The sequence below is a fragment of the Eufriesea mexicana genome, unplaced genomic scaffold (assembly GCF_001483705.2).
Source record: "Eufriesea mexicana isolate 0111107269 unplaced genomic scaffold, ASM148370v2 scaffold33, whole genome shotgun sequence".
Classification (NCBI taxonomy): Eukaryota; Metazoa; Arthropoda; class Insecta; order Hymenoptera; family Apidae; genus Eufriesea; species Eufriesea mexicana.
This window is the reverse complement of record NW_016908206.1, coordinates 606,504-627,615: the sequence shown is the minus strand read 5'-3', so window position 1 is coordinate 627,615 and position 21,112 is coordinate 606,504. Positions and strand designations below refer to the sequence as shown.

Below are 21,112 nucleotides of genomic sequence, written 5' to 3'. Positions count from 1 at the left end.
ACTGTAATTAACTATTGTGTCAAAAGGGCTAATTATTATTTTATAATAATTATTAACAAATTTCTTTTTCTTATCATAATATTGTCTATATTATTGTTTGTTTTCGTGTTAATATAATACTGATATATAAAATAAAAAAAGTACTTCCGGGACACAATTTTTAAAAACCTAAATATCATCAGTACCCGTTCATAGTAGCCGATGAAATATTCGAAAATTCTGGAAATAAATAAAAATTTTATATAAATTATACATTATATATATAATTTTCTATTTTATTAAGCATTTTAATTACCTTTCAAACAGTCATTAAGTTCAAGTTCACTAGAACTACACCTCAAACCAGAAGGTTTTACACCTTTGAAAATTTCAATGACACTTGGTTTCAAATTATGAAAAATCAAAGGTTGTCCACGTTTAGAAAAATCTTCTGTTAAACTTTTTATTCCCTAAATAATGGACATGCACATTGTAATAAATGAATTATTAGTTATTATTAATCAATTTTATGATCGATGATTTTGTAACTTATATGTTCAGATGGTATTTTATAATATACCTTCGCGGCTGTAAAATCTGCTGCTTGAATGTGCGTAGAATCTATGACAATAGGGACGGCGGTTCCCTGTTTCGTACCTTGCTTACTGATTACAGCTCGCACGTACTCGACACTCGGAAAAACAAGGCTTCTGTCAGGTGTTATGACAAGATATTCATAACCATTAATACTCTGAAACAGTATTGCGAATAATATAAAAAGTGAAAGAAAGAATAAGATTTTTATTTTTTACTATTTTGGTAGGATTTTTTAGTATTACGTTACTATTTCTTCGTTAAGTATAAAATACAGAAGGTAAGTTAGCAAGAATATTATAATATGAAAGCTTTCTTACTGTATCTTTATGAACTCGCAATGACGGCCTCGCTGAAGCATAAAGTAGGAACAAAACGTTTATACCAATACCAATTACTATACCTAATTCAAGTCTTATAAAAAGACAGCATAAAAATGTAGCTATTGCTGGTATGAGATCAATTTCTGAAAAAAAAAAAAATATATTAATTACATTTATTAAATTTTTGGTAGATGGATAAATTCTGAATGTATATTTTTTATTTTGAATTGTTTCTTAAAGTTTTATTTAATATAGTTAACACTAATTGATATAAAATTACATAAAACTGATTACAGGCATTTGCAAAAGCTTTGTAAATTCATAAAATATTGTTCACAAAGTTCAAGTAAATATGAGAAAATACTTTAAAGCTTTCTAGTTATTTATAAACTATGACTCATATAAAAATTAGTTAGCATTCTATATGCATATTCTGCATAAGGATAAATGACATTAAATTAGTTTGTTACTTAAACGCTTAATTTTTGCAATAACAAAATACTATTCGAAGAACAAAACTATGCAATGTTTTGCTTATAAAATAATAAACATTCCGTACTTTTTGTTCGCCATATGGGTTTGATTACGTGCAACTCTACCATGAAGATAACCGCTGCAATGATGATCGCCGCAAGGGCGGCATTAGGAATATAGTATAAATACGGGGTGAGGAACTGAAGTGACACAAGTACTAAAATGCCAGTATAAACACCGCCAAGAGTCGTCTTTACTCCAGATGAATGATTTACGGCACCGCGACTGAGGCCACCGCTAACGGGCATGGAAGAAACGAAAGCTGACACAACGTTACATGCGCCTAAAGCCAACATTTCTTGCGTTGCATCGATTGGTTTACCTTCATCTATAAGAAAATGCAATTTCCATAAATATCGCATTAGATTTTTATAATAACAAGTGTAATCATTATAAATATGACATATTATTAATTCTTAATAATAGTTTTTGTTTCGTATTTTTAAAATTCAGGATAGCAACTGTCCTTTTTAAACAAAATCTGCTGTCTTTTTAGTATTAATTTTGCGGTTAATTTATAATATTTTTACTAATTGAATTCGTTAATTTTTATTAAGATATAGAAAAATCTTATTTTGAAAATAGAACTTATATAATTGACAAGAAATGTATGACATGAAACTTACTAAAGACTTTGGCAATAGAGATGGCTTCTAAAAGGCTCAATAAAGGAATGACTAGACATCCAGAGCCTAGGGCGGAAACCATGTCAACGAAGTCGTAAGTTTCGTTTTTGTGGTAGGTTTGAAATGGTGGTAGCCGAAATTCCGGAAGTCCTTGTTTAACGTGGCCCGTCAGTCTAACAGGCGAGGAACCCAAGTGACTTTCTAGGAGCCAGCACATAACACCACAAACGAGGACCACAAGAATATTTCGAGCCGTAGATAGCAGCCAGAGTGACTTTTGCATAACTACTTGTACTTTCGATGACATTTTTGCCGCTTTTTGCATAAATGGTATGTCTTTAATTTTCTGCAAGAACAAAAGGAACGCGTAAAATTTTACCTATTTTATTTTGTCAAAAGAAGAATGTGGAACAAATAAATAACAAATAACATTTTAGTAACAAAAATATGTAAAAAATTTAAATTTAAATCGAATTAATTTTAATCAATGCACGTATTATTTATGTCATATACCCCAAAAATTATTTGTAAGCATATGTTTTCATGTTTTAAATCATTAAATTATTTTCAATGAGCGGTATTCAGGAAGTATCGAATTATCGATTTGTTTATCTAACATGTGACAATGTAGTGTAAAAATAACATATCATAATTGCACGGAATGAATTTATGAATAAAATAACTCGTGACGAATCACTCATTAGAACTAGCACGTGCCGGCCTATGTAAACAGGTATGGAGATGAAGAGGAACAACGCTACTATGGTTGAACTTTATAAGGATTAATTATTACTTTGCGTTAATCGAGGAGACAATACTAACTCTAAGAAGAAGAAGGACGATTATACAAGTAATGCCCAATGCAGTGTCCCAGAGTTTCGTTTCTCCGATTTTTTCAAATATATTTTGCCATACTTCGACGAATTTACTACCACCTATACGAATGCCTAGGATATCCTTCACTTGGCTGGTAGCAATAATGATTGCTGCCGCTGATGTGAAACCCACCGAAACTGGCCCTGATATGAAGTCCAATAAAAAACCTAATAACAGAAAATTTGCAAATATTTATTAAATAATTATTAAATAATATGTTGTTTATTAAACAACATAGTTAAAATGTTTTCATCTAAATAGATATATATATATATATATACATGTATATAATCATTTACGAACATTTTGAATTTCCTTGTGTACATAGATTATAATATAAAGTTGAAATTTCATCGTTATTTAATTTGAAATTATTTTATCAAATGTAACATGTAGAATATAATTCGTCAATTTTTAGTGTTTTGAGAGTTTATTATATTTTTGATTAGAAAATGCTCGATGATGAATTACCTAAATGTAAAATTCCCATTAATAAACACACACAGCCAGAGATGAAGGTTAAAAGGACTGCAAAGTCAGGGCCTAAATCTGATTTCTGTAATGTTTCTCTTGTTAAAATTGCGATAATCGCAGTTGGACCGACTGGCACATCTTTACAGGATCCAAAGATGGTATACACGAAGCATGCCATGAAAGACGAATATAAACCATACTGCAAAATAAAAAAATGTTTAACAAGGAATTATTACAAATTATAAATTATTACGACAAAATGACATTAAATTTGTTTGAATATTAAAACTAATAAAAATAAAAGCTTTAATGATAAGAAAATAAATATATACTAATTGTAAGACAATCAACAAGTCAAAATGACTAGTGATAAACATTTTATTGTTTTAATTATCGAAGGCAACTGTTTTTGACAACTTTAATTTGAATTTTTATCGATTTACACAAATGTACATCTATATGCACCTATCTAATTTCACCCTGATTCTTTAATTGTTATGATCTATAAGTACAGTATTTAAACATATATTAAAGATTGGTAGTTTCAGTGTTCAGCGAAATTTTTTCGAAAACCTGATGTGCTTTTTAAAATTCCAATAGGAACATTTGAAATTATACATCGAGTCACTATTCATATTAAATTTTGAATTCCTATAAAGGGCAATAGATATACGACAAAAAGTGAATTATGCTAAAAATATTTTACACGTATGAAAATTAGTGAATAGGATAATAATGATACGATATCAAGTACTTAACGTGAAGCAAAAATGAACGAGTTTGTTTTAGGAGAATTTTCCAAACGTAAACGAATATATGTTCTTACCTGCAAAGGAAGTCCTGCGACGTTCGCATAAGCTATTGCTTGTGGTATAACGGTAAGGCCTACGGTAATACCGGCAACCAGATCACTTACTATGTAATCCTTGCGATACTTTTGTATCCACGATACTATAGGTACTCTTTTATAAAGCAACTTTTTCCTACAGGATTTTCTAATTCGTTGATACAGCCATTTTCTACCCAGAGAGCATAACAGGTTCTTTTCAGGATTTTGTGGATCTGAAACAAATAATACCGTGTTAAATCGTTTCACTTTTTATTATTATCATCTTGTACCATTATGGAAAAATAAGATATAAATTATAATGTCTTTCAATGTTTTAGGAAAACCTACGATAGTTTGATCTTCCTCAAAATTATTATTCCAAGCTTGTTCTACCTCGCAGAGAAGATTATTGGATGTTAGGTGTTAAGATAATCGTGATAGTATATAGAGAAAATCATTGGAAATAAATTAGGGAAATTTATTAACACTGAGATTATCGATGTGTTAATCTCTATTTAAATACACTGTACATAGCTAATAATAACATATAATCAAAGCAGTACGATAAAAATAAATAGGTACATATAATTAAATTTCTATCTTAACAGAGGAGAATACTAATCTTGCCAAAAGCAACTGTACATTTGCAGTAATTGGCAATACAAAAAATCTGGAACCAGTCATTTTGATTCGTTTAAATAATATTTTGTCGCAATGTACGTGATATAAAAAGAGTTAATCATATTACTATCATTTATTTTTATTATCTCTCTCTGTAATGTAATCAACATCGAATAATTGGTTTAAATCTTGTATCTGACCGGAAAACAAAGCTCCAAGTAATTATGAAGCAAGCTAATGAAGCGAAAACTAACAAGCAAGCATTCGAAGATAAATTATAAAAGCAGTGTATGACATTTACTTTACTAGATTTAATTTACATAGGAATTGTTCAAAGTCATCGAATGTCCTGAAATTAACGCGACCAGCAAAGGTGCTATGGCCACTTATATTATATTGATACAACTGGGTGAAATTTCACGGATGAGATAATGATACGTGCAAATACTTGAGTGTAACAATGATTATCGCATAGTTAACCACGAGATGTTAATAGTGGGCGATGAAACGTGCAGAAATTAGTTAACACGCCTGTGGAATTCCGGATGGAGATGTAGATTCTTCGGATCGCGTGACGACCTTTTCGACAAGCGGATTTAGAAAGTACTATGATCGGAATCAAAATAGAAAAAGGAGAAGGTAAAATAAAAATTGCAGTCACGAGGCATCTACATATTAAGATTACCATAATGTATGCAGGCAGGCATGCTGCCGGAGTTACCGGATAACTGGTGATAATTGCGTCCAAAAGTGAAGTTAGACAGGTTTAACTGGTTTTCCACGTTAGCACGTGATGCTTGCAAGGAATAAAATTGCCGCTCAGAAAAAACTGATTTCCATTCAATTGACATTATATTCCCTACGTTAAATTAAATTTCACCGGATCCACAGTTCGTAGCTTGTTACGCGCTTTAATTAGGATGATCACGATCCAACGGATTCATCTTTTAGAAAGTCGAAAGGAACGAGAAGAAACGAATTTCTTAATTATCATCGACCAGGAAGGAATCACGTGTGATACGCTGGACCAGATTATAAGAAGTATTAACAAGTTCAGTGTTAAAGAAAATAGCAAGTTTTCAGTGGATGTAGCGGCAACTCGGTTGGAGTTTATACTTAACGTATAGTTTCTTTTGTTTCATAGGAATTTTCACGATTTTGTTCATCTAATAGATTGTCTAATAGATGGTCCAATTGGCGAGTCTAATTTCTCAAGAATCGTTCATTTCTTCCTCTTTAGAGAATGTTCCTGTATAATTTATTTCCAACTAGACCGCTTCTCAGGCCTCTGCGACGCGTACACATTCCATTATTTCTCGACAAGTTATCATCGAAGCTTGTTCAACGATCTTTCAATACATTTGTCAAACGTCTGTTGTATATAACAAATCATCGTTGATTATCTGGTCCCTTTTTTGTATTCGATTGTCACGTGAAATAATGCGATGCAGCATTAAGTGCCACGGAGTATCAACGTTTGATGGATTGATTTCATGGAGACAAACATCAGAATAAACATCAGAATAGATAAAAGATGGAAATATTTTTCTGAAACTGTTGAATTTCAGTCGCGAATTTATCACACGAAAATTGTGAAATCTACTTCTGTTGATTGTCATTTAATTTTGTTAAAAAGGAAAAAGTGCGATTTAGAACGCAGTTAAAGTCTCATTAGAAAGATAATGCGTGAAATCGATGCTAATTGCGAATCAGTGAGCGTGAAATTTGAATTATTTTTATGACGATTTTACAGTTTGAGACGTTTCCTCGAAAATTGGAATATCGTTTTCGTGGAAATTTGAATTGATATCATAAAATTATGGATTAAAAAATATTTCGTTTTTGTTATACTGTAGCCTAGAAACAATTGTGACAATGGACGTGACAATGGATAAGCTACTAGGCAAATTACTCATACGAGTTAATTACCAACAAATAATTCACAGGAAAAAATTCGGTACTAAACGAGAACTAGGAAAACATTGAAGAACAAGATGACGAAGGGCAAAGTAGCAAATCGTCGTAGCTGATTCAATGAAATCGTGTATATACACTGTATATCGTGTACAAACGTAACTTCGAAAATAATATGCTTTCGCATACGTCATTCTCTCACAAATGGCAACGAAGTGAGTCAGAAGACTCGAGGAATCCGTACCTTGAAATCATTTTTCATTACTAATTATGCGTGTTCTGTTAATGCGTCAAATGCACCTGTTTAACCGCGAATGTGACCACAAGCGATGCCCTTTCCTTTTTTCCGTTTTTCAGTTTATTTCCCAGAAATTCATCTTTCGACACTGCCGTGTTTTCCTGAAGGTTTCTTCATACGAATTTGATTCATCGCCTTGAAGAAAGACTCGCGACAGAATTTGCTTCGTTATCACAATTTCTGTAGATCGACTCACTATATCGCATTCTTCGTTACTCACTGTTTGCATCGTTGAATCGATAAGTTTATAATCACTGTAATTATATCATGAAAAAGATTTAAGCAGTCAGCGTTCGAGTATAATTGACTATAATGACACGTTAAACTATTGAATCGTTGGCAATACCTTTGCGATTATAAAATGGCGACTTTCATGATACAGGTATTATAATAATCGTTAGATTACTTAATTTTACTTTTTATGATCTGTATTCTAATATTATAGTTATTAAACTAGTCAAAATGAATGGTTTCAGGCATCTGATTTTGGGAGATATTGGAAACGTGCATGTCAGTTTGGTAGAATTAACGTTGACATTTTTATGACCAGTTTTATCTGCTTATATATTTAGGCATAAATTATAAGTTGGAAATTACAGCGCTAAGTTAATATACAGTATGTGCAAAAATATGTAATATTGTAATTAATAGTTGAATACCGACTGTTGAGTACCGATTTGTAATTTCTATTTAAATATATGCAGATACCTATGTATTTGAAATATACTATATACATATAGTGTAATAAAAATAAATAACTATATGTTTAATAATTATATTTGTTTCAATAGAAATCAACGTCAATTTGCGAAATGATCTGCGTAGTTTTGTGCATTCTTTACATTCTCATGTGCATATATTAAAATTAAAAATATGAAGAAAAGATAACGCATTGTACGTTGATAAGCAATAAATTCCTTTTGAGTCTCTTGAATTAAGCCTATTTTTAATTTTAATCTATCTATCTAAGAAGATAAAAGGTACGTAATTATTCTCAAACGATTACTTTGTCTTTTAACTTTTGTCAGTGGGTGTGTGTGTGTGTTTCTACTAACTATACAAACGAAAGATCCGATTTCGCTTATTCCGATGGGACTGGTAGTTATGATGTTAATATATAGCTTGATATTTATGATCAATTAAAAAAAAATAAATTCGCCTTGAAGCCGATGAAGATTTTTTTCCTCTCTTTGATTCGAAATCTACCTTGCTATTTATTCACATTTTACCTTAAATGGAATGTTGAATGGACAATATTGCGACCATCGAGTAAAAGGTTTAAACCTTTGTTGAGTATGAGTGAACAAGTAAAATATTTGTTCAAAAATAACGTATCCATTAGCAAGCACGTGGAGTGCGTGATAATGTAGTAAACAGGTGATATTGGTATTGTTTACAGTTAATAGTAAAAATATTATAGATGAGTGACTAATTGTATATTATGTTATTTTACATATTACAATATAATATGTAACAGATATATAGTTGACAATAAAAATAACAAATTTGTATGCAAAGAAGGGGAACGTGAACGATACTTGTAACAGTCAGTATTCTAATAACACTTAAAATAAGATTTATGGTGGAGGTAATAATTAGAAGGTACCGTTATCTTTCCAGTTATAGTGGCCAATTATTTTTCAAATTATTCTCTAATTACGATTAACAGATAATATTTTACTGTTTTGGTGAACAAACATTAATTGCACTTGCACAATTTTAAGAACCAAGGACATCGTAGAACTTTAACATATTTGCATGTCCAGTTTCTATTTAAATTATGCATTCTTAAATTCAATGCCCATTTTCATGGTCATATTTAAATGTCATGGATATGTAAATGTATGTACGTACTAATGTAATGGTATTTTAATAAATCTACCTTAGTACAAGAGGAATAACACGAGTATAATTTATTGTTTGCTACTTAAGTCTAGATGAGAGCTGTACTTATTATCAAATCAGTAAATAATTCATCAAGATTATAAATATTTCGTTAATTAGTAAAACGAATTTATAAAAAATAATTTATAAAAAGAAGTAATCCGTAGATTGCAAAAAATATTTTCATCTTTTATTCATGACAAGTAACTACAATACATTCTTTTGTATACGCATATCTCTATGTATACTTATAAATACATATGCATTGTCATTTTTTGTTCAGACTTGAACGCAAAAAACACTATTTTTAAATTAGATTACATTCCTTAATAGCTGTGCTACTGGAACAGCTTTACAGAACTTATCTGATATTCTCTTCTATTTTGATAATTTTATACAGGAAAACATAAATTGCGTGAACATAAATTTATATCATGCAATCATAATATTTGTGTAAAAATATTTAAAAAAATGCATCACTTTTACAAAGAAATTAAAAAATTGAAAAGAAAATACTCTGTATATGTCATATACAGAAAATACGTGAATCTTTGAGTATTCTTTATTCTCTAAGGTGCAAGATGCACAAAATTTTTGTTATACCTATTTTTAACTATTTTAATTCTTATTTTAATGCATGTATTATAGAAAATAAAGGAATATATGTAAAAATTCGTGAATGATTATTTTTCAATTTTTGTCAGCAAGTGTACATAATACACTTGTGTATATCAAATTTATATTCAGATATTTTGTTTTACTATAATATTAATTGTCTAAAATGCTGTAATATATATATTACTGCAATATATAATACATAATAAATATATAATATATCTAAATATATCCTCATAAGTAAAAAGAAGAAGAGATCTCAAACTCACCACTGTTATCCACAGTTTTATTGTCTAGAGCTGAAACATGGATGTTGGTGAGTCTGTTTTCGAGCTCGCTGGTTTGATCGAAATCATTGTTATTGCTTCGAAGCGGATCCTCAAAGGCAGCATTGCTGTATCCGGTTAACCGAACTTGCTTCCCCGTTTCGAGGTCGAACTCCTGTATATTGTATTTGGACATGTTTGCAGGGAATTATTCGACACAGAAGAGAGTCAGCCAATTTTTACGATTTCTCGACGAGATATCGATGTCTAAGGGAAGCAGAGTTGCACGAGCTGCGCTCAGAGGAACTCCATTGTTCGATTCATACGCGTTGCGACCCTGAAAAACAAAGATACCTAATTAATTTATAACTCCAGCCAATTTACCGTTAGATTTCTTTTCATTTGCTTCCTAACATCGCTACTCCTTTGCCAGCTTTTTGCTTGATTCATTACACCTTTTACCAAGTTGAATTTCTTAACACGTAGCTGGATTCAAGGACCTCTATTTTCTCGCTGCACCACCTTTTTCCTTTGTTCCCGTTATGTTAGTTTTATTTTCGTTCGTCAAATGTGTTTGCATTTCTTTCAGCTCTCAGATCAAGTTCTTGTCGAAGTTAAACAAGGAAATACGATGGCTTTTTCTTATTATTTTTCTTTGGGATACCATTAAAAGATCTTTGCACACGATGACGGCAAAAAGGAGATCAAAAAGTAAGTTTAAAGAGATGATAAAACGAGTAGTGGATGATATATCGTGTTCCCTTGAATTTGCAAAATTTTACCTAATTGTGGCTTGAAAATACATTTTTTTTTTGCAGATTTAAGATATTCCTCCCATCCTTGGAATTTCTGGTCAATCTAGTATTGAATATTAATATTTTGATCTTTCTAATTTTTAAATAACGTGAAATATTTGTTATTAGATTATTGGTATCTTTGATACTTTTTAAATTTTGGAAATATTTCATTCGAATGTAAATCCGAATTAGTGTATCTGTTAGGAAAAATTTGGTTAAACGGTAATCAGAGTTAAATAAATTGTGTACAAAATCACGCAAGGTATCATGAGTTCTAACAATTACAAAGATTGTAATATGAAGTTAGGTGTAATGGCCAAAGTAATTATGTTAGATCTGCGCGCGGATAAGCTGCGATTTCTCAAGTAAGAGTGTAAAAATTGCGCTTCGCGTAAAATTTCGCTGGCTCGCCAACATTTCGTAATATGTTTTACGAAAACCGATATAAATATGACTTTCGCAGTAATAATTCCGCGGTGTATCGCATGTGCAACTTCATTCTTGGTACGCAATATACCAACCACGATCAGAGATTTATTTTTAATTACAAATTCGAGATTTCCATTTATATTTCGTTTTCGTTATGCTTCTCTTTATTTTTATATCAGTGACAGTAAATTGCAGAGATATCGGTCATTCGAATATCTTCTGAAATATATTTTACTTTTACAACTGTTTTATAATTTACAGTGTCTCTTTAAAAGAAGAAATTATATAATTATAAACTTACAACTCTGGTACTTTCATTTATATTTTCTTCCCCTTATTTTATTTTTACATCGGACACATCAGAATTTGAGATTTCAAAATCGCAATAAAATTTGATTTTATAACAGATGATTGATACAATGCTATCGTCAAATTATTACAAACAAATTACTAGAATAGTATGTTTTTCAGAATGTTTTGATAAATGTAGTAAAAACCAATAATTTTTATTTATTTGTTTCTTAAACTTAATATGATAGACAATTATTGTAGTTAAATTCGAGATAAACCATAGTTAATCTTCTTCTACAATATATTATTAATAAAAGGATATCTCATATGAAGAAATACGTATGCAAAAAATTAATATACATTGCATTAGTCTTAAGAAACGTTGGAAACCATAGAGTGCATTATCTTGTCGTGTACTGTATTCCTCATTCTTTTCATAGAAATTAAACGAACGTGGAAAAATGTTAATGACACTGAACGTATCGATATCGGAAATATTACTGACACGATTGTTTATCGGTAAAAGTTTCCTCCTTATAGCACGTCGCATTTTCCACCATTTTATCTCTTGTTGCACAGCATCTTTACGATGTTGTATGCACAAGAGCTCGTACATATGCATAAATCGACGGTATCAATGTCAAAACGATTTGCCAAGGATACCGATACGATATTATAAAATTTCTTAAGCGATACTTCATTCATCGGAGAATGAATTACGCAACAGGCCACTTAAACGCAGATTTTACCTTCGTTAATAAAAGATGATGCGAAATGAAATAAATGTCGTGTACCCGTGTCATGCCCTCGAAATCCATGTATCGGAACTTTGGATAGTTCCTTTTTCAGATGTCCAGTGTGCTCGTTAAATATGCCGAATTAAAGTTGAAAATCGAAAAGGATACCTCTAATTTTATGAACGAATTTTCGTGCAATACTGAAAGTTTTCCTGTAACGATATTTTTGTTAATTAACGTTATGGGTTTATGATTTATGCGAGGCATAACACGTGGCTAAATGGTATGTAACACGTCTTCATTATGCAATTATAATTCATAAATCGTAGTGTAACTGATTACCGTAATACAATAGTATTACTTTCATCTTAATTAACATAATATAATCAAGAAACCATATGTTGTCTGGTAGTAACGATGTTTGGATAACATTTAGATGGACGAATTCTTGGTAACTATTACTATATTTTATGGTAATTATAACATTTGTACTAACGTAATTTAGTGTTTGTAGTCTTTATGACGAGTGGTTAAATATTTTTAGTAAGGAATAAAATTTGTCAATAAATTATATTTGTTATGCGATTGAAGTTTATGGTTTAAATAAAGAAATTTGATTAAAATATAATCAAATTTTGGGAAGTAGTGAGAGAAACAGGATCTTTTGTCAGAAAATTTAAAGAGATTTGGCAGAAGAATAAAATCAGTATTCATTTGCAGGTTAATAAACTTGATTTTAAATTATGCAAGTACAGCTATGTTTCGTAATGATTATCGGTTTTAGAATATACGTTTTGTTCTATATTTCATGTTAGTTTAATAATGATTAAAGATTGTCTGCTGATGAAGCACCTTCGATGAATAATTACTTATAAGAAGTATATCTTTGGTATTCAAAACATAACATATTCAAGTACGTAATTATCGTAATCAGGAATCACAATCGTGAACTATAACGAGCAATATCGATTTACACAGATCAGTACTTTGCTGTGATAATCTATATAATACAATTAAATAATACAATATTTATTCCTAACATTTTATACGAATCTAAATATTTTTCCACGAATTTTAATTTATTTAACTCATTTTGATCAATTATTTTAAGTTAACGAATTTAATGGTTTTCCAGATAATCGTAGGATCTCTTCAATTTCCCATCGAATGTTACTAAATGACCTGAGAAAATCTAGAAAAGCGTAATTTCATACGTTCATCCGCTTCAGATCTTACTCAACGTAATTGCGTGCACATGATTTTTGCAAAGTGGTTCTTTGCGTCAGACACTTTTTGTGTTTTTTATACTCGCGAGTTTCAAGCTTTGTGGTGATTAGAATTCTCATTCAGCATTCCTGGTCACATCGACTAGACCTAAGCATAGAATTATGGTTACAAATAAACGAACACGTGGCGATCGAGTGGCTGTACTTCTCAACAAACTACCTAACAGTGGTTGTTTGCTTCTTCGAACACGGTTCTTTGAATAATAAGGAGCTTTCCAATACTAGTAATTAAAATATTTAACAAATCATTATACGAGGTAATATATTATCAATGATATAATCGAATGGAAGATGATTCCTCGTGACCAAATAAGTCGAAGATCTAAAATAGGTCTGATGCTTTTATACGATTCTCGAGGTTACTTCTATAAATTTAAAACAGATATTTCATTGATGAGTGTTCAGTTTGTTCTATAGCATCGCATGATAGAGAATGACAGGTATATTTAAATATTTATATTTACAAATTTTATTCCATTTGCTTATTGCAATGTTATTGGATTTTATTGCTATACTTGTATCTTATAGCAATTGATAGATCTCAGACGGAATAATAAAGCTGTAATTAACTGAAGCTTTGTTTTCCCATAATTAATAAAAGTTTAAAAAAGAACATGTGCGAATAAAATATATAGTCAACCACTCTTATTTCTTGGCCATTGACCATTCTTATTTATCAACTTTAAAGAAATTTTCTGACACTCGTATGACAATATGGAATACCTGCTTTTTGCATTCAAGAAAAATAATTCTATGCTATTGCAGTGCCAATATAATATGTTAAGATACATGCAATACATTAGATTTTACATACAATTCTATTATGTAATCTATATAAAATAAGATTTCATTGTTACTTCAACCAAAACATTCGCAATCGTTTTGAAACTTTCGTTTCTACAATAAGATGAGTATTCCAGTAAAATACACGTGTACCTAATAAATTTCCATAAAAAACCCATTTTTCGGTTCTACCATATATATTACTCCATTCTGTATAAAAAGACACGCTGGATTCATCGCAATTTATTTCAAATTTTCCTCGAAACTGAAGACCGACCGAGGGACTTATATTCTAATCAAAGAATTCTATTACATTCGATTAAAACTTATTAACACAGAAAACACATTATATTATGTACATCTGTAAAAGAACTTCAATCTGACAACCTTACCTAAGTTTATTACACGCAATAAAACGAATTTACTATGTTATGCTGATCCAACGCAGACTTGGCTTTTTGCTAAATACAAACAAAATTCGCGCAGCCTAGGAATGTCCTTTTTGTCTGAAATTTTACGAGACTAATTTTTACCGCTCTCTCTCTCGCAGTCCTTATCTTCACAGCTCGGATAGTAAACCTAGTCAAATGAGAAAAAGAACACGAGCAAGGAACCTGTGGCTACTTTTTCATCCATACGGTGAGGTTTCTACGAAAGAGAGCGACTGACATTGCCACGTGTAAATGTTTACGATCTAAAGACATGAAAATGGCACTTTGTACCGCTTGCCTCGCGTGCAAACATTCTCTCCGGGGAATTGTTGCTGTACGATCATCGGGTGGAATAAATGAACGGATTATGGAACGATTAGGCGGACGAGAACCATTTTTTTTTTCTTTCGTTAGAAGTTTAGCATAAGGGGACGCTCATTCATATGAAACGATTTGATGCTTCAAGAATTGTGTCAACGTCGTAATTAGATACCGTTAGTGTTACTAAACTGCCTCCTCACGATCGACAAGTTACGTTCGATCGATCGCATTCAGCAGTATCGTGCACAAGCATAATAACAGCACGATCTACTAGTCGAACTATATGTCTCATTCGACTGAATAAATCAATGATCGTTAGGCGATAATTAGACGCGATAAATCTTAAACTTTGTCGATCGTAAATGTTCGCGCGAATTTTTGCCTTTCAATGATCGAAAACGAAGATATGTAGATCGAACGGACTACGTGCGTCACGATGTAAATTCTATTCCAGAGAACAAACAATAGAAATAAAATGTGTCTATTGTAGGAGATCATAGAAATAGCTGGACTTTTTTCAGGTCTGTCATATAATGGTATGTCATGATATAGATTCTTAACTATTTAGAGTTTATAATAGTAATCAAATCGATCTATTATCAGAAATCGTAGACATACATAATTCATTTTCAGGAAATTTTGTTATGTTTAGTCACGATATAAACCCTGTTCCTGAGAAATAAACCTTATAATGATAACAGAATGATCCTATTGTAAGGAATAATGGAAATAAAATTTGTCGGTGAATAGAAAAATATTTTTATGCAGGTCTAATTTTTAGTGAGTATCTAAGTATTAATACGGGGATTGAAGAGTATTTAAGTAGTTTAGTAATATAGCGTTTCCGAATGTATTTTTTAATATTTCTAAATATTTATAACGTTTATTAATATTTCTATATAGCCTAACTGATCCACAGCAAAGTAAAAATCGGATAACCTAATCGATCAATTATAAAAGCCCTTTTTCTTCGAGATTGAGATAGCTACGACACCCTTTGGTATTCAGAAAACATCGGCACAAGAGGAAGGATATTGGAATGGCTATACTGAATTATAATGTAATTCTTTTAAATGGTCTCGTACCAAAACACTTTTTGTCTAGCAAATTCAAACTTTGATATGTGTCTGTCTCTTTGTAATGCAAACATATCTTGTTTAAGTGGGTTTTTAGAAACGAAACATTCGTCATTCGAATTTAATTAGTATAGCGGTTAACATGGAACTAACCACAAGGAAAATTTACAATCTTTTGAAACTTCTGCAACTGTATGAAGAATTTATTCATCATACCACCAACTGATTTGAATGAATGTTTTAGACAGGGAAACTTATTATAAACCTCATTCTGGCATCGATGTATTGGAAATAATTTGAGGAAAATAAAATGTAATATGTAAGTTTTAGAAGCAGCGACAAATAAATGGTCAGAGCGTTCGAAGTATGTCCAAGTTAAAGATAGTTACCTGGAATGGTCCTAAAGATTTTTATATTCTAATGTACTCACGAATATAAAATAACAAATCATTCTTCTTTAATGTATTTGTTATATAAAGTTACCTCCATTAGATACAGGATTTATGGCACTCCTATGTGAAACTCTGTTTTCCGTTTGTTCGCTATCAATCGGATGCTTGGCGTAACTTTAATTGTCCGACAGACCTCGAGGACACATCGCGACGTGGGTCATCGACACACATTTCTTTTGCACGCACGTAATAAACCACGCACCGGAGGTGATAATTTCGTGAAAGTATTAAATAATTCATCTGTTATTGCTCAAAGCCCGAATTGGCTTTCTAAATGGTCAAACAGTTTCCTAACCAGTTTAACGATGAGCATACACGATTTAATAACCTGCCTCGCGCATCCTGCATATAAACGTGTTGATTATTATGTGTTACGATTTCATTCGGCAAAGGACAAGATTAGATCTTGCTCCTTATCATACTGATGCATACTTTGGCGAAGCTAGCGTCATAGGTATTACAAGTGTTCCATGAATTCTCGTTACCTTCTGTCAACCGTGTTTAATTAATTATGACAATCAAACAGCGAAGATTCGACGCTCAAATCTATGACAAAGAAAAGCTACAGAAGAGCGTGAAATTGTTTTAAATAAAAGCATGAGTCAGTCATGGTATGGATACCTCGTTATTTTCTTTAATATCTCATCACGGTGAGCACAGTCAACGGAGAGCAATTTGCGATAACGGGTTTCTGGAAATGATCGTAATTCTTGAAATTGAATTTGAAAAATGAATTCCGATAATTCGTAGGGTTACCAAGCATTTGCATCCGATTTTACGAGCCCGTGGATATCTTAAAAGTGATCTTTTGCGTTGCATAAATTCTGTCCTTTTCCTTGGAGTACAGTTAGTCCGTTGATTTTTTAATTTTATGACGACAATTAAACTAGTGGAGGCCTCATTGTTACGTATTTGCGGTTGATCTTTTTGCTTCTACGTCTCCTCTGGTCACGGATTATCGAATAACGTGTATCTTCAAATGACGATAACTTTTTACTACTTTTCTTTTTTAAGTTACTTTTATTGTCTTGTAATCTATTTTGCAATAGTAAACTAAGTACGTAGATGTAGATTGTAGGTAGTATAAATTGAAATTTTAATGAACAGGAATAATTCCAAAGTGATATTCAGATAGATTTTCTAACAGATATTATGTTTAGGATGATACTTAAACAAGCTAATTTTCCATTATTTATAGATACTAAAAGTTCACATCTATTAGTACAGTTATTACTACTTTTATTACCATAATTACTTCTACAAAGATTGAAATTCTAACAAACAGAGCTAATCCAAAACTAATCCGATAATATTAGATTTGTAAGGGATTAATCAGATTCGAATAACGTGTATCTTCAAATGACGATAACTTTTTACTACTTTTCTTTTTTAAGTTACTTTTATTGTCTTGTAATCTATTTTGCAATAGTAAACTAAGTACGTAGATGTAGATTGTAGGTAGTATAAATTGAAATTTTAATGAACAGGAATAATTCCAAAGTGATATTCAGATAGATTTTCTAACAGATATTATGTTTAGGATGATACTTAAACAAGCTAATTTTCCATTATTTATAGATTATAGATATATATATACATTAAAATCTACGTTTATAATTACTTTTACAAAATTTGTACAAGACATCAGTGATTAATTTTAAAGTAACTGTTCTTAGAAAAGCATCATAAGTATTGAAAAATGGCTTCGCTGAATACTGATACGTAATTAATTTTTGTATGATCTTTCACACGAGTATACCAGAAGAGATAAATGTCCTACATTACACAGAAAATTTATAGCATCATATTTTTCAACAACTGAATAAAACGAAGGATCATCAGAGATGATGAAAACGTCACGTGTCTAGCACGATAATATTCAATTAAAATTTTAAATCAGTCGAGACACTATGCTTCTCTCTTTCTATCATCGGTTTAATCTTGTTTTCTATTGGCCTAAATTCTGATTTCGCTAAATTCCTAAATGTCTAGCATATACGTTAGCACGTTGTAACTTTCGATGTATCGAATATCTTAAGAAGAGGACCCATGGTTCTTTGAATAGACGATCCAATTGTTTTCAAGGTATCGTAATACTTCTTCGTCTCTTTTCTTCTTTAATTTTATGATACATTCCAAATCGCCACACGAAGCTATTCGTCTGCGAATTTCCGTAACTAGACTACGGTAGCACGTGATATTTTTCACTCGTACCGTTCGTTTCACTTACGTATTCGCAGTTGTTCGCCTAAGTGTGTGCGAAAGTTTATTAGAAGGCCTATAATCCTACATAAAAGCGGATGATGCTTTCTCTGGGCGATTCCAGTGAATATTACGAAGCGATCAGCGAATTGATACATCTCATTTAGCGTTTTGCCTGGCCACGCGTGAAATGAAAATCACTCGACTGCGTGTGCAACGTAACAATGAGTTGGAAAAGCTTCTTGGCTTCATTCTCTTTACCAATATATACTTCGACCAATATTTCATAGCGATATAATTCCCTTGACTGTCGTTGAGCATTGTATGTACGTTATTAACCTAAACAGAAGAATATGTTTATAATGTGAATTTACGTAAGTCATGAGATATAAAAAATAGTATTGTGAGAAATTGTATTACTTACATGAGTCGTGATATGATTGATATGAAAATTCATATATGAATATATGAATATCGCACGAGTAGTTAAATTAATATGGTGCTATGTGCTTTATGTAAGATGTTCTCAGAGGATTTTAAACGGATCCTAACAAGAGAATATGTTTTAAGTTAATGTAAATGGTTCTTCGATACAGAGGTAATATTCACATAATTTTTACAGAATATTTGTTACGGTAGCAATTAATTCTTTCTAAGTTCTTAAAATATGCAGCTGATGTAAGAAAATATATAAAATATTTATCTTCTGATAATTTCATATAATTCATTTTTCATATATATTTTTAATGTAAATGGACCAATTATCTTTTCTATTTATTCAGTCTTATGGTTTATGATTAGAAATTATGATCGATTTTAGTGGAATTTTTCTTTTTATAATTCTATTATTTATTTTAAATTTATTCCAATTACTATGATTATAGTTAATGTCCTTGTTAGATAATTTTATTATTTTTCGAGCTAATTTATTATTTTGTTTATGTAAGATGTATAAAGATGCATGACAAATTTTAATATATTATTTATAAAATTACGAATGAAAAATTTAAACTAGTTACTACCGAATGGAAAATATATCTGAATAAATTATTTAATCGCTCCATAATCAAAATTTTAGTAAAATTTGTCATGTGTATTTCCATATATTATTTATAATGCGTATTTTTAAATTTATTTGCCATTTTTATTATGCTTCCTTTATTTTCGTTTTCCTAATACTTTTTTACCACACTATATTATTATCAATATAGAATTTTCTTTCATATATTATATTCGATAAATACCTGAAACGTTCTGCTTCATTAAAAAATAAAAAATAATTCCGATTGGAATGTATATCTTAAGACTTTAACGGCTAAGGACGTTATGGCTTTCTTGACATTCTATATAACGTTCTTCGATTTCTTTTCGAAATCATACCATATCCTAGTAAAATCTTCATTCAGTTCATTCTACTTTCTCGTAGTTTTCGATTCCATGATCTACACAATATCGTCTCTCAAATATACAAATAAAATGCTAATCTTGCATACATAAATACCTCGTATCAGTGTCACATCACATCCAACCATGAACCACGGTAGTTGTAATTCCTAAAGCCATTATGACCAGTAGCGTGTCCACTGGCGTGTCGTTTTCCCTGCGAACGCCACGAAACGTTCCTGCTTCTTTTTTCTCTCTTTTCGAGAGCACTCGCGGAGAGTTCACTGGCTTCGCAGTAAACGTGTTTCCGTACACAATTTTACAATATTACGACAAAGATCGAAACTATAATTACGAAAAGACAAAGAAAAATTTTCACCACGTGCGATTGTCGTCGCGTACGAAATATTCGAAAATTTGTTCAGGTTATATACACAAAAAAGCCCTTTGTCCTTACACGAAAATTTAGGTTACCGTTCGATCGAGAAAGTATCACTGATATGCTTTCGTTGAATTCGTCGCAGAGATTCGATGCGAATTGAACAGAAACCTTTATAAACGTTCGAACGTTGCAAACGTCACTGTGTCTGAAGGAACGCTCACCTGAGCTGAAACTTGACAGCCAAGAATTCGCCTTTGCGCGGTGCGCTGATGCGTCTGCGCATTAATACCCTCCTAAAACATCGTCACGTGCTTCTGAGTCAGTCCACGCTACACGTTGGTCACTGTATTACCAGCACCGTGTATTGAAACGCGATGAAAATAAAAAAAAAAAGAGGCGGCCGGTGTAAATCCCCGGGAATACACGAATACTTTTGAAAAAGTGAATAACTCGATTTGTCTTTAGACTTTCCTTATGAAATTTCTTCGGTGATTGTTCGTTTCTCTAACGTAACATGCGGTAAATGGACTTCCAACGTAATGAAACCTGTTCTCGCCTCTTGAGGTATTCGTTTCGTAGAACTTTTAAACTTTACCTTTCTTCGTCATACTATAATTTCTAGTTAATAGTTTAAAGTTTATCAACATACGAACAGACTTTTATAAGATATGACAAAGCTTTTGTTTAACTTAGCTTATACAATACAACC

General features: G+C 31.3%; 1 protein-coding gene across 1 annotated transcript; it reads right to left on the bottom strand.

Moving 5' to 3' along the window:
• Positions 1–146: 146 nt before the first annotated feature.
• LOC108552928 (sodium-independent sulfate anion transporter) lies at positions 147–20,603 on the bottom strand. Its single transcript, XM_017907627.1, has 11 exons — positions 20,140–20,603; positions 9,837–10,170; positions 4,233–4,468; positions 3,404–3,605; positions 2,879–3,099; positions 2,057–2,402; positions 1,456–1,758; positions 894–1,039; positions 560–730; positions 296–449; positions 147–219 (listed from the first exon to the last, which is right to left on the bottom strand). Exons 2-11 carry the CDS (start codon positions 10,027–10,029, stop codon positions 179–181), a joined length of 2,013 nt encoding a protein of 670 aa, XP_017763116.1. The 5' UTR covers positions 10,030–10,170; positions 20,140–20,603; the 3' UTR covers positions 147–178.
• Between the last annotated feature and the right edge of the window lie 509 nt (positions 20,604–21,112).

What these genes read in the sequence shown, in the direction of transcription:
- LOC108552928 (XM_017907627.1), bottom strand. Translation starts at nt 10,029, where the DNA reads ATGTCCAAATACAATATACAGGAGTTCGACCTCGAAACGGGGAAGCAA. An exon ending in TCGCAGGACTTCCTTTGCAG is followed by an intron (nt 3,606 to 4,232) that starts GTAAGAACATAT and finishes TTTATTTTGCAG; the next exon opens with TATGGTTTATATTCGTCTTT. An exon ending in AATGGGAATTTTACATTTAG is followed by an intron (nt 3,100 to 3,403) that starts GTAATTCATCAT and finishes TTCTGTTATTAG; the next exon opens with GTTTTTTATTGGACTTCATA.